The 12,071-nt window shown below is 44.0% G+C and overlaps 2 protein-coding genes across 2 annotated transcripts in view; both read right to left on the bottom strand.

Moving 5' to 3' along the window:
* The window catches only part of acta1a (actin alpha 1, skeletal muscle a), a 3,250-nt gene extending 2,657 nt beyond the window's left edge, over positions 1–593 (bottom strand). Inside the window, exon 1 of the mRNA XM_028411533.1 lies at positions 442–593. The gene's annotated coding sequence lies outside the window, so the exon portion shown is untranslated. The remainder of the gene's footprint in view (positions 1–441) is intronic.
* A 2,080-nt stretch (positions 594–2,673) lies between these two features.
* On the bottom strand, positions 2,674–11,731 carry nup133 (nucleoporin 133). The gene is made up of 25 exons (XM_028410209.1): positions 11,492–11,731; positions 10,906–11,021; positions 10,664–10,767; positions 10,103–10,336; positions 9,858–10,028; positions 9,550–9,705; positions 9,126–9,196; positions 8,798–8,945; positions 8,552–8,702; positions 8,299–8,453; positions 8,098–8,189; positions 7,756–7,919; positions 7,529–7,623; positions 7,147–7,371; positions 6,951–7,073; positions 6,783–6,879; positions 6,034–6,297; positions 5,816–5,949; positions 5,549–5,707; positions 4,649–4,784; positions 4,174–4,292; positions 3,831–3,911; positions 3,682–3,746; positions 3,017–3,105; positions 2,674–2,934 (listed from the first exon to the last, which is right to left on the bottom strand). Exons 1-25 carry the CDS (start codon positions 11,617–11,619, stop codon positions 2,798–2,800), a joined length of 3,414 nt encoding a protein of 1,137 aa, XP_028266010.1. The 5' UTR covers positions 11,620–11,731; the 3' UTR covers positions 2,674–2,797.
* Between the last annotated feature and the right edge of the window lie 340 nt (positions 11,732–12,071).

The following is a 12,071-nucleotide window of genomic DNA, read 5'->3' as shown; positions in this document are numbered from 1 at the left end:
TTAGTGTAATGATGCCTTCACATACCCCCCAAAACTCTGAAATCATAACTTCACTCTTGTTGAATTAATAAAATTTTAACATTAAAAGCTGATTTCGAGCAGTTCGACCATGTATAAGATATAAGCGGCTTTTTCTATCACTCTGAATACATTTCGGTGTAACAGTATGAAAGCAGAGTTTCCGGCGGTATGTGAACGCAGCATGTCTGGCTACGGGACAGGACCCTTTCCGCTGCCTGTCACAACAGAAGCTGCTTCTTCTAACCCCTGAAGTTGAACTGAAACAGGCTCCGGTTCACTGCCAGCTCACATCACTTAACCACTTAGAGGAGATTACACTCCATCTGTTTTACTGTTAACCAAACAACACGGACTCCATTAAAACCAGCTACACAAACCGTCCCTCCACCCACCGGCCAGCCTGCTCTTCAAGCCGCTTACCTGTGCTTGTCTCCGGTTGCCAGTGATAACCTTAATCCGCTGCTGGTTCCAGTTGACGGGGTGACAGGCAGCGGCCCCCGGGCTCCTTATATACAGCTTCTGCTCCAAACCGCCCGGCAGGTTTTTCCTCAGCAGCCGCTTGGAATGTCAAAGTATTCCACAGGAATTCAGCCGGTCCCTCGTCCATATTTGGTCGCGCGCGAGGGTCGCTCCATGCATGCACACTGAGGCTCGCGCGCCAGCCGCGCCATAAATGGAGAGGAAGCCCCCGCGAGGCCACGGCGGAGCGCACGAGCCCGTGTATGGAGCGAGACCAGAGCCACGCGGGGCTGTTACCGCCGGGTGTGGAGTCCACTGAGTCAAAGCTGGCCTTGATTCATCACTTTCATTTTTATGAAGGTCATCATACTAAAGACAAACTGAATATACTGTGGAAGCAGAAGGGCTGATTGAAGTTTTATCATTTAGGATAAACCCCTCAAAGGGATATTCGCTTTTAAAATTACATGGATTTGTTAAAAGTCTATTCATTCATTCAAAGAAAACCCAACCAGTGGAAGTTCAAGCACTGACAGGAGCTGAAGGACACACAGATCAATAAAAAATAAAAAGTCATGAGTCTTAATCTCATGAGGGTGAAGGGTCTTACTGAATATTTGCTCTGTGTATTGATCCTGTGCAGCATTTTAGGTCAATTTGAAGATTTCATCAAACGTACATTAAGGTCTAGTTTTGATTAATTACAAAACATCAGTGTTGCTGGTTGCCGGCCTGTTTCCTGAAACAGAAAAGATGAAGGATTTGACACCCTGAGATTTCTTCAGGTTTGTTCAGAGGTCGTATTCCTCAGACAGCAGCTGACACACAGTCTGTAAAACAAGAGGTTCAGGACCTCCAACACTTCAGACAGCTGCAGACTGAGACAAAAATCCTCTCAGGGACAAAACCTGAACGAACAGGCCCAGCTGTGTTTATCCAACTGCTCACTGAGCCCCACAGAGGTGTCAGGATTCAGCAGGTTTAAATGGATGATGACCTGAGACTATGACACAAGACTGTAGTTATGAATCCACAGGGGGAGGAGGACGTCACTCAAACATTTGTTGACAAAATGCCTTCCCTCTTACAGGCGCTACTCAGAAAAATACATCCCAGTGTTCTGTATGATTAATATGCCACTTTAACATGCCACTCACATTTTAATTGTCCAGTCATAAAACCCTCCTACCATCACAGTCAATGTATCCGTCTGTGAAAATCAGTGTAGTTACATATAAAACGCTTACACTACAGAAGCTGAGGAGGCAGGATGAGCTAAAGAGTTGGAGCAGAAGTGCTGAAGAGTTGAAAAGTGGGTGGAAGCTGAAGAGTTAAGGAGTTGATCTAGTAGTGATAACTGGCTGTGAAATATTAAAGGAAATATCCTGAAAAAGTGACAGTAAGAAAAGGAGGTGAAATAAATGGCGATACTGAAAGCATCATCTGCTGAATAGTTTGCCACTTTAAGGTAAAGTAAAGTAGATTATAAAGAGTACAATTTCCCTAAATCTCATTTCATTGTGTCTAATGAAGAGTTTTGTTCATACGTCCAATGGTTTATATTGTTTCAGTCTAACCCATTGGTTGTGATGTTTAAGGTTATTAAGCATAAATATTCTTTATGCTTTCCAGCAGAACATTACCATCATGTACAGCTGCTGTCCGTAACCTGCTTTCCCTATTTTTAGGACAAGTGGACCCTGAATGCCTTCTACAACTTCTGAGGTCTTAAAAGTGGATCACTGCAGAGGATCCCTGTCAGGGTGGCATTCAGCCGAGGAGCCCGGCTCTATTTATAACCAACATCTGTCCTTCATCACCCAACAGGAGGAAGTCCTGAGTAATGCAGGACAGCTCCTGGAGCCGCTACCTTTCAGACTCAGCGTCTGTCACGTTCTAAGTCACTGGTTCCAAGTTCCAGCAGAGAAACATTAATCTACAACACACAACAAGGATGACATGTTTTATTTTCCTGACAGTAAAACTAAACTGTACTGCTCAAAGTTTGGTGAACCCTTGAGAATGTACTATAGCTCTCTTTAAATGTGACCCAAAAATGGGCTGTGTAGAACCAGGTTGTTGTCTTGCTGCATGAGCAGCACTTTTGAGCAGAACTGTAAGTGTATGCTAAATGTAAATAGTTGCTTCGCTTTGAAAATACAGTCCATGTTTTTGTAAAAATATCAGTCTGGGTACAGAAATACAAACACATTTATTTAGAAAAGAGCACAATTCAAAACATTTCTTGAGAATTATTTGAGTGTAAAGGAAACCTGAAGTGTGGTAGTTTACAGCGGGAGGGATCACATGGCAGTCATCACATCTGGGCTTGAAGGTAATGTTCATAATTAGCTCGAAGGACAAATTCAAAATAAGGCTTTGACTTCAAACTGCTCAGCTCATCCAGCTCCAGCAGGTCTTTGACGTCGGGCAGGTACGTCTGCAGAGCAACACCTGAAGAAAAATATACTTAATACAACGATCATTTTTGACAAATGGAGAATTAGTGTTGGAAATGTTCCTTCATGGATGCTACCTTCTTGTATGAGCTTGAGGAGGATCTTGACAAAGATGCTGTCCTTGGCTGCTTCCAGAGGGTCGTCATTCCCGTCAGCAGTGGACCAGCTGAGGAGCACACAGCAGCAAAGATAAGATTAGCTCAGCTAAGATTAACAAGTAACACATCCGCAAGCCTGACAAAAGTTCAGTCCATGTCTCAGTGTACCTTTTGTTTTTCAGCACCAACATCAGAAGAAAACATACAAATTAAAATCTGCAATGATGAGATTTGTGTCTTTTTTGTATTGGCCACTAGGGGGCAGCATCGGCACACTCTGAACATAACATTGATTCATTTGAATTAATTAATTTTAATGTATAATCCTTTATTAGTCCCACAGAGGGGACATTCATTGAAATCTTTTAGATTAACATAATTAAGCGCTATTTTTTAATTACTAGACAAATTTGGACAATTTGGACAATTTGTAATGTATTTACACCATATTTCTAGATGTCCTGAGGGAAATGTCTTCTCCTTTGATGCTATGTTACATGTTATGAGTACATCAAACAGTCAATAGTCAGACATCACATTGAACTGTGTATCAACCTCTAATGAGTACATAAAAAAATTTGATTTACAAATGTTCAGCCTCCCAGTTGAGAGGCTAGATAAATAAAAACACAAGAGATACTTACTCATCTCTCCTGAGTACCTTGCCAAAGATTTCACACTTGAGTGCATCGATGTCCACAGAGTCCTCCTGCAACACCAACACACAAAATCCACATAAGACTCCGAACTCAAAGGTCACATGGATCAGTGCTTAATAAAATGAGGAAGTGACCTCGTCAATGTACTCCAGAAGATCCAGAGCCTTTTTGAAGTCGTACTCATTGGCTCGCCTGTTGTCGTCGCAGATGTACAACTACAAGGAAGATGTGACATTTTGACTGCTGCAGAAATATCAGACGAGGAATCGGATTTTCTTCTTTGAATAAAGGGGTTAAAAGTGGCAAAAACTACATCATAATATCAAACCCTGTCCTCACATCAACATTTTGTTCCAGGTGGGTCCATGCTTTTCCTTTTACCCAATGTGGATTCAGATTTCATATTAACACCAGATGTAAATAGGGACTAACAGACCTGCGCCTCCTCTGGGGTGAGGTGTCTGTGTGTGTTGTCACCTGTATGAGGTTGTGAGCGCTGAGCAGAGGCATGGTGTCAGGGTTCTGCTGTTTCTCCTCCAAGAGCTGTCGAGGCAGAGTTTCCTGATGCAGCAGGAAGCGCTCCTGCTCCACGATGTCTGATTGGGGAGACACATGGCAGGTTTAAGTGTTTTTCATCTGATGGCTGTTGATTTGATCTGATGAACTATGAGCTAAAATTGTCATCTTCAACACATATGTTGATATATATATGCTGTACCTCAAATGACCATGGTGATTTGGGATATTTGAGGTTTGTTTTTGTTTAGCAAGACATTTCGATATGTTATGTTATCATGCTGCTTTGGTAGAAGTCAGAGGGAAGAACAAGCTAACATGCTGTAAATAATAAAGTCTAAAAAGCATTTCCTCATTTGATTAGAACACATCTCATCACACAGAGGACCTTCTTAAATTTAAAGCACTAAGTGATGACCAAGTTAAGTATTTTTACCATCAACATGTTTGGTAATCTCATCCGCTGGCCAGTCGGAAGCCAGAGCCGTCAGCTTACTGAGAGCCAGCAGTGTCTTCTTCTTCACAAAGTAGCGCGTCTCCACGTTGGCCTGGCTGTACAGAGTCCGGTGGGCCTGCAGACACACCATGTCAGTCACATCATCACATTATCTGCATGTACGAGCAGCATCCATGAATGGTCAGGGTTAAAGATGTTTTACAGAAATATTTATAATGCTATTAACATAATGGGCAAATATTAGTCCAAAAAGATCTGAATCTGTAAGCCGATATATACCAATTCATCTGCTCTGTACACGCATTGCTAAAAGACAAAAGTCTAGAGTACTAAAAAATAACACTGTTAATTGGTTTAAGTGAAAACTACACAGTAAATTAGACAGTAAAGTTAAATGTCGAAGTCAGACTTTGGCACGCTGACTTCTGCTTACAAGTAGGGCTACAGTTTAAAAAAAAAGGATGTGCGTTTGTTCCACAGAGTGTGTGGCTGCTTGTAGCTTTTGAGTGTTTGATTGACACCACAAACAGGAAGGAAGCTGTAAAAGGTGTGAATACACAGAATGAACAGGAAGGAAGGAAGGAAGGAAGGAAGGAAGGAAGGAAGATGATGAAGGCAAGAAGGAAGGTTCATGTTCAAGAGAAGAAAACGGTGTGAGCTAAATTAACTGTTCTCACTGCAGCAGCTGTAGAGGAGATGTAAAAAGGAAGGAAGCTGACAAAAAAAAGAGCGCAGCAGATGTGGGTGTGGTTTGTTACCGAAGCCGGAAACAAGCTTGATGTGTATGAGAGAGACAGCACCTATAAACAACGATCTGAGGACATCTTGTTTTTACAGTGTTGGTGTTTTGGGAATATATCAGGTCAACGAGTGTCTTACACTCTGGAAGTTGTGGATGTGGATGTGGTGCAGCCAGCTGAGGTGTTGGTGAGACTGTAGGAAGCTGGCCAGCTGCTGATGCTGAGCAGCTGGCTGGGAGAGCAGCTTCCCCCTCTTCCCCTTCTCCATGTACCAGCGAAACAGGAAATCAGCAAAGTTCTACGACGAGAAATAACACGAGGAGGAAAGTCGGTGAGTAAAGTACATAAAATGAAACAAAGAGTATAAAGAAGGAATTCTTTAGTGGGACTTTGCGTAACAGTGTACCTGGTCGGCGAACTTGGTCATGTAGTGCTGAAGTCGGCTCTGGTTGTCAGTCTGCTCACACATCTGAACTAAGATGTCAAAGTCACAGTACTTCTCAGCCAGCGCGGCCACCCACTGGTACTGACCCAGCTCCACTGAAACACAGTGTTGATGTCTGATTAGAACTGTATTTCATTAGATTCCTTCTGAGCCCGAGTACTGTTTAGACCTGCACTTACAGAGCGGTGCCAGCAGCTCAGAGCGGCGCTGGCTGTACTCCATTTCCAAACTGTTGTAGCGCTCCTGTTGAGGCCCAGCACCCCTCTGCTGCTGCAGGGAGGTCAGCTGGGCCACATAGCCTCCGAGGTAGATGTCCAACAGTGCCACCAGCTGCTCACTAAGGTCACTGCGCAGCTTTGAATCGGCATGCGGGTACACTGAGCGCAGGATGATCTCGTGCTGTCGTGCAATGATTGTGCGAACACCGCCAACACCACCTGAAGCTAGAGGCAGAAATCAGAATCAGAATCAGAAATACTTTATTGATCCCAGGGGGAAATTGCTTTCGTTCCAGGTGCTCCGTGTGTACTCAAGAAAAACAAGGAAGATAGTAGTAAGCTCAAAACTTCAGGTTCACAATGCAGAAACACACCGAAGGAGTCAGGGGAAACAGCCCTGAATAAAACTAATTTTAGTAATGAATATAATTTTCACATCATTAAATTAAAATCTGTTTTCAGTGTTATATTTAAACACTAAATAAGAGCCCATAGCGTGCTAACTTATAGTTCCAGGCTTTTAATCTGGGACATGAGCAGAGCAGCCCTGCATCATCCAAATTTCAAAACAGTCCCTATTTATCATATATAGTTCTCCTCAGTTCAGCTCCAGTTCACTTCTGGGCCCGATTTTCATGCACTATATGAGGTTGGAAGAACAACACAAAGAGAATCAAAGATGCTTTGGTTCTTGTAGATTATTAGTTTACCTGTCCATGGGATGTATTCAGGCTCTGTAGCATTCTCAGAAGCTCTGTACATGGAGGACTTCGTCTCTCTATACTGACCAGCAGCCTGAAGCGTGTCCTGCACACACAGTACAAGTTTTCATGTTTGATGTTTCCTCATGTGGCATTAATGAAACCACTAATGTTTACCTTGATGATGTTGTTGACTGTGAGGACCACCTCGGCCCACTGCACAGAGTCAACCGGGTTGTCCTTCAGACTTCGCTCCTCCTCCTCCAGCAGACAATCAAACACTGAGGAGATCTGAGACACCTGTGAGAGTAGCATGAATACCATCAACAGCCATGCAACTACACAAATGCTTACAACACAATTAGACACACACCTCTCTGAAGAAGACATCTGCAGCAGTGAGGCTGGGGGGCACAGATGTGTTACTCTTCTGCAGTGCAGCGGTGATGGCCCGGTTGACTAGTTCTGCATGTTTGGTGTGGTGGTTCTTCAGCACCATGGCGGCTTGCAGCTTCTCAGCGTGTTCACACAGCAGCAGACGTGTTGCCATGGAAGATGAACGCACAGTCACCTGACTGAGACGGTCTAGAAGACCGACCTGACAAGAGAAGGTGAGATGATTCCACAGATGTTTTTTCCTTCTGTCTCTTAATAAACACTTTCAGACTATACAGGATGACTGCATGCCTCAAAAAGTGGATACATGTGTAACTACTACACATTCACATAGGTGTGCAAAGAGTGTGCGTCCTCACCTGGTGCAGAAAGTCCATGAAGCAGCCATGGGCCTTCATCTTGTCCTCCAGCTGGTGGAGGATGATGAGGGAGGTAAGAGGAAAGCCAGCGCTCTCTGAACCAACAGAAACAAAGAAAAAAGTATCAAGCTAACTGAAAAGAAAATGTAAAAACAACTCATGGCTCAAACTCAAACACACTGACTTTTGACATCCATTCCATGAAGATTTTACACAGCCATTCTTACCGTCAGGGACAGACTCAGCCCAGCGGGGGTCAGAGGCCGGGTAATCATCCACCAGGTCCAGGTTGATTTGAGTCACCATGTTGTCCAGTTCAGCAACTTCCTCTCCATCACTATCAGTGGGGAAGAGTTCCTCTGTGACCGTCTGAGCACCCACCAGGTCATTGCTGACAAGAGAGAGAAAGAAGTTTTAACTTGTGTTATGGACAGAATGGGTAAAAAGGAAGCAAGGAAGGAAAAAAAGGAAGGAATCTGTCACTCCACACTGATTTGATAACACAGGCTAAATTAAATAGTGCTGGCTGACATCAGGAGCCAACTATCTTAAGAGAGTTCATTGCATACCGACAGAACTGCAGGAAAGCTGCCTTTAGGAGTTTGGTTTTGTCTTCCTGAGCTACAGGCTCTGCTCGGATGGGAGTGTCCATGGCTGAAACCTTAAAACAGAAAAAAAAAATTCAAAATGCACCAATATGACGTCCAAAAACTATGCACTCTATGTCTTTGTCCAAAGCAGTCACAAAGCAGGTGATGTTTGAGCTTTACCTCTGGTGCTGCAGCCAGCGAGGAACAGAGTGAGTCCTCCATGGTCTCCGGCAAGATGGACGCACTCTCTCTGGCCACCACTGCCAGCAGCCCGCTGTTCTGGGAGAAAAACACAGGCAGGTTGGCACAGCATCCTCCTCCACGTACGCCATCACCTGCATGGAACATTAAGATAAACAGATTACTTTTCTCTTGTCTTAAGCCTCAACAAAAACAACATGGAGGAGTAAAATGTGGGATTGCTGCTTTGCACCTGATGAGTTAAAGCTGATTTTCTCATCAGGCAGTCCTCCCCTGCTGGTTCCTGTTGAGCAAGCAAATACCAGCTCCTCATTGTACAGGAAGGCCGTGGATCCAGGTAAACGCGGCAACACCAGTCTTGTGGCCTGCAGGGCTTCCTCGCTCTGAGGAAACAGGACATCACAACAGACAGTATTAGATCCAGCTAACAAAGCTCTGCCTCAAATTTGAACTGTTCTACCCTAAGATAAGCACTGACTTGGAAAGGACAGTTGTACTTGGTGATCTCCACGGTGAAGCAGTCAGAGATGGTGGCTCCACTGTCCTGCAAGGTGACCAGACAGAAGTAGGCCAGACAGGGAGTATCTGATGGGTGCCAGGCTGCAGCCAAGAGTACCAGGCCAGCTCTGAAAACACACAGCAGATGCAGTAAGGTGTGAAAGTCACAGAAAATACAAACAAAACATTCCCTCTACAACAAATAATTTAATCAAATAAAAAACTACAATGAATTAACAACACATTTTGGATTTTGTCAAACCAAACAGAGAGAACAGTGCCGCTGTCTGACACATGATAACACTCACTGGCTGAGCTTCATATCCAGGTATGCCACATTCACCCCCTCCTTCATCTCCTCATAGTTGCTCTCTGAGCCCTGATGGAAAAGAAATCATTTCATTTGAATAATGTGTCACAACAATCAGGGTGCTAGACCTCTTAATGACCCACAGTATACAGGCATGCAACAGTATGCGACTTGCTTTGAGACTTGTATTTTCATCTTTAATTTTTTTTGGTGTAAATCAATGCCATCTAGTTCCATTATGCATGTGTGAAAGAATACCTCTACCACTAGGGTGGTCCCTTTATCTGTCACAATAGGTAATAGCCAGCGAGCCACTGTTGTCTTATTATCATTATCATTATCATTATCTCTGCTGATGCTGGAAATAAATAACTTTATGCGCCATTATTTATAAATATGATTTTATGTATCCTTGTACTAACCCAGATAGCATCGATGATGCTCTCATTCAAAGCTTTGCGAATGTCCCAGCTGAGGATCTGGTGCTCCGAGCTGTCATCCACCTCCCATTTACTCAGGCTGGATGTAGTCAGTGTGTACAGGCAGCTGGTTCCACCCTCCCACAGCACACTGTATAGCTGCAGTGGAAACACAGTCAGAGTCAGGGTGGAGACACAGAAATGAGAAGCTAACTATTATGTTTCTTTGCAGTACTTTACTGTAGATTGTTACAACTGTACAACTGCACAGACTGACTCTAAATACAGCAGAACATATACATATGACTCACTGTGTCATTGGCTGGTGGAGAGAGGATGCCAAACAGGCTGGAGACCCTGCGCCCGATGCCAGACAGCATGCCCTGACCCTGCTGCATGGCTCGATACTGCAGCTTTCCTGAGGAGTCTGCACTCACTCTCAACAGCTGATTCTTTATTGATGACAAAACAAAGCTCCTGCCCTGAGAAGAGAGGGAAGAATATATATATATATGTACAGCATCAAAACAAATCAGATGTTTGTAGATCTTCTTACTCTGACAGCAACAACAAAGTTGCAGAGGTCTCCCAGGTCCACATCTGTTTCTGTGTAGTTGCCCTCCTGAGCCAGGCTGGGCCAGAAACGAGCTGTTCCTTCTGCAGCCACCGCCAGTATAGAGATGGACTGAACAGGAGCCAACTCCAGGGGACCGGAAGACATCATGGCCACGAGGTCAGCTGTGTGATTGTACTCACTGCTGGGCAGCAGCAGTTCCTTGCACACAGACAGCTGAAGGCAGGAAAACACACCATTTACTTTGTGAATTTTAAAATGTGAAGTATCCATGTTTTAGTTATGGCTGCAACAGACCGATTCAAAATCCAAGATTCAAAGCATTTATTGTCATATGCACAGTACAATGAAAATTGCCAGATGTAAATGCAGTTGAGCAAGCACGCAGCATGTGATATCTCCGACTGTTTATCCAGGGCCTCTGGTTGGGACTGTGATTATCATCTATCAATTTTCAGTTAGACACCTGTGCTAGCTTCACAACTTAACCCCTACATGACTAAACCTGTGGACTGGCATATTGTGACTGGGTCCAGTACCTACCTTGGCCACTGCTGTCTGGGAGATCTTCCAGATGATCAGCTTGTCCCCACAAACCATCCAAGCCCAGCCATTCTCATTCACCTTTACGGAAATCTGGTCATCAGCTGGAGGGACAAAACAACATGGCTTCAAACCTTTGCAACAATCAATGGATGTCGACAAGAGACAAAACGGGAATATATTATAAAGAAAATGGAAAAAAAACAAACAAACAAAAAAGGTGAAGATGAGCCTCCTCTTACCCTCAGCCATCGTCAGTGCTTCCATCACTTTGACAGGCAGAGATGAGCCAAAGGTCTGCACGTCATAGTTGACTGTTTCTGCAGCTGCATGGCTCTGTGCACGGGTGGGTGTGGACCTGGTGCAAACATTTCATAGAAGACAAATTGGACAAATTCTAAGCACCAAACAGCCTAACGCCGAGCTGTCACCAGGGTGTTTTGTTTAATTTGTAAATGATACACTATTGAACATCCTCCCTCCCACCGGGGATCAGGTTTATCTCTGAACACATAACCTGCGACCTGTGTGATGATGGCTTATCTGGTTTTCACGCAAACATAACGGGTTGTGTGACACATTTGCATTGGCAGAATCCAAACTCTCAAACGAGATCATGTATTTATCATCATATTAGTATGGGCTAATTTGGATTATTGAGTCAAAACAAACAGCAGCTGTTTTTGAAAGTTCACTTCACATTTACTAATAGTAATGACAGCACACACATACCTGAAGAATATAAAGATGGCTAATGTACACGGCTGGATTAGTAACGTATATACTGCGGTCACAGCTAAAACACCGATGTGCAGATTTCTCTCTCACCTCGCCGACAGTGTCGTCCTGCGCGGGGAGAACAGCAAACTGCCGGCAGCTCCCGAGACGGATTTCCTCCCGGTGTTTCTGCCCTGCTGCCTGCGCCCGGAGCTCGGGGCGGTGCGGGGGCTAAACATGCCGGCGTATGTGGACCGAAGAGTCAGAAAAATCAACTTCTTTGACCGTAAGAGTGCGCTAACATTAAACCACAGTAACTCCTCCAAACAACGCGCGGTGCAGTCGCTTGAATAAAACGTCATCAGTTCTTCTTCTTTGAATTTTAACGGTAGCTTGACAGCCACCTTCCGGTTTCAGTTCATCCACGAATATGAGGCACAGAATATAAAAATATGACTCACAGTCTCACATTTAATTTAACATGGCAAAGTCTAAATGTAAATGCAGAATAGACTAAGTAGTAGTGAGTTAAAATATACATTTGTTTGATGATCTGAAACATATACATACATTATACAAATAAAACAGTCAGGGGTCCTTGTCCCCTGACTGGCAGCTCCTAACAAACACTGCAAAACAATAAAATCACAGCAAGTGCTTCTTGTATTTGATTTGTTACTGCCATGAATTG

This window comes from Parambassis ranga, chromosome 1 (assembly GCF_900634625.1).
Source record: "Parambassis ranga chromosome 1, fParRan2.1, whole genome shotgun sequence".
Taxonomy (NCBI): Eukaryota; Metazoa; Chordata; class Actinopteri; family Ambassidae; genus Parambassis; species Parambassis ranga.
This window is presented reverse-complemented; position numbering and strand designations above follow the sequence as displayed.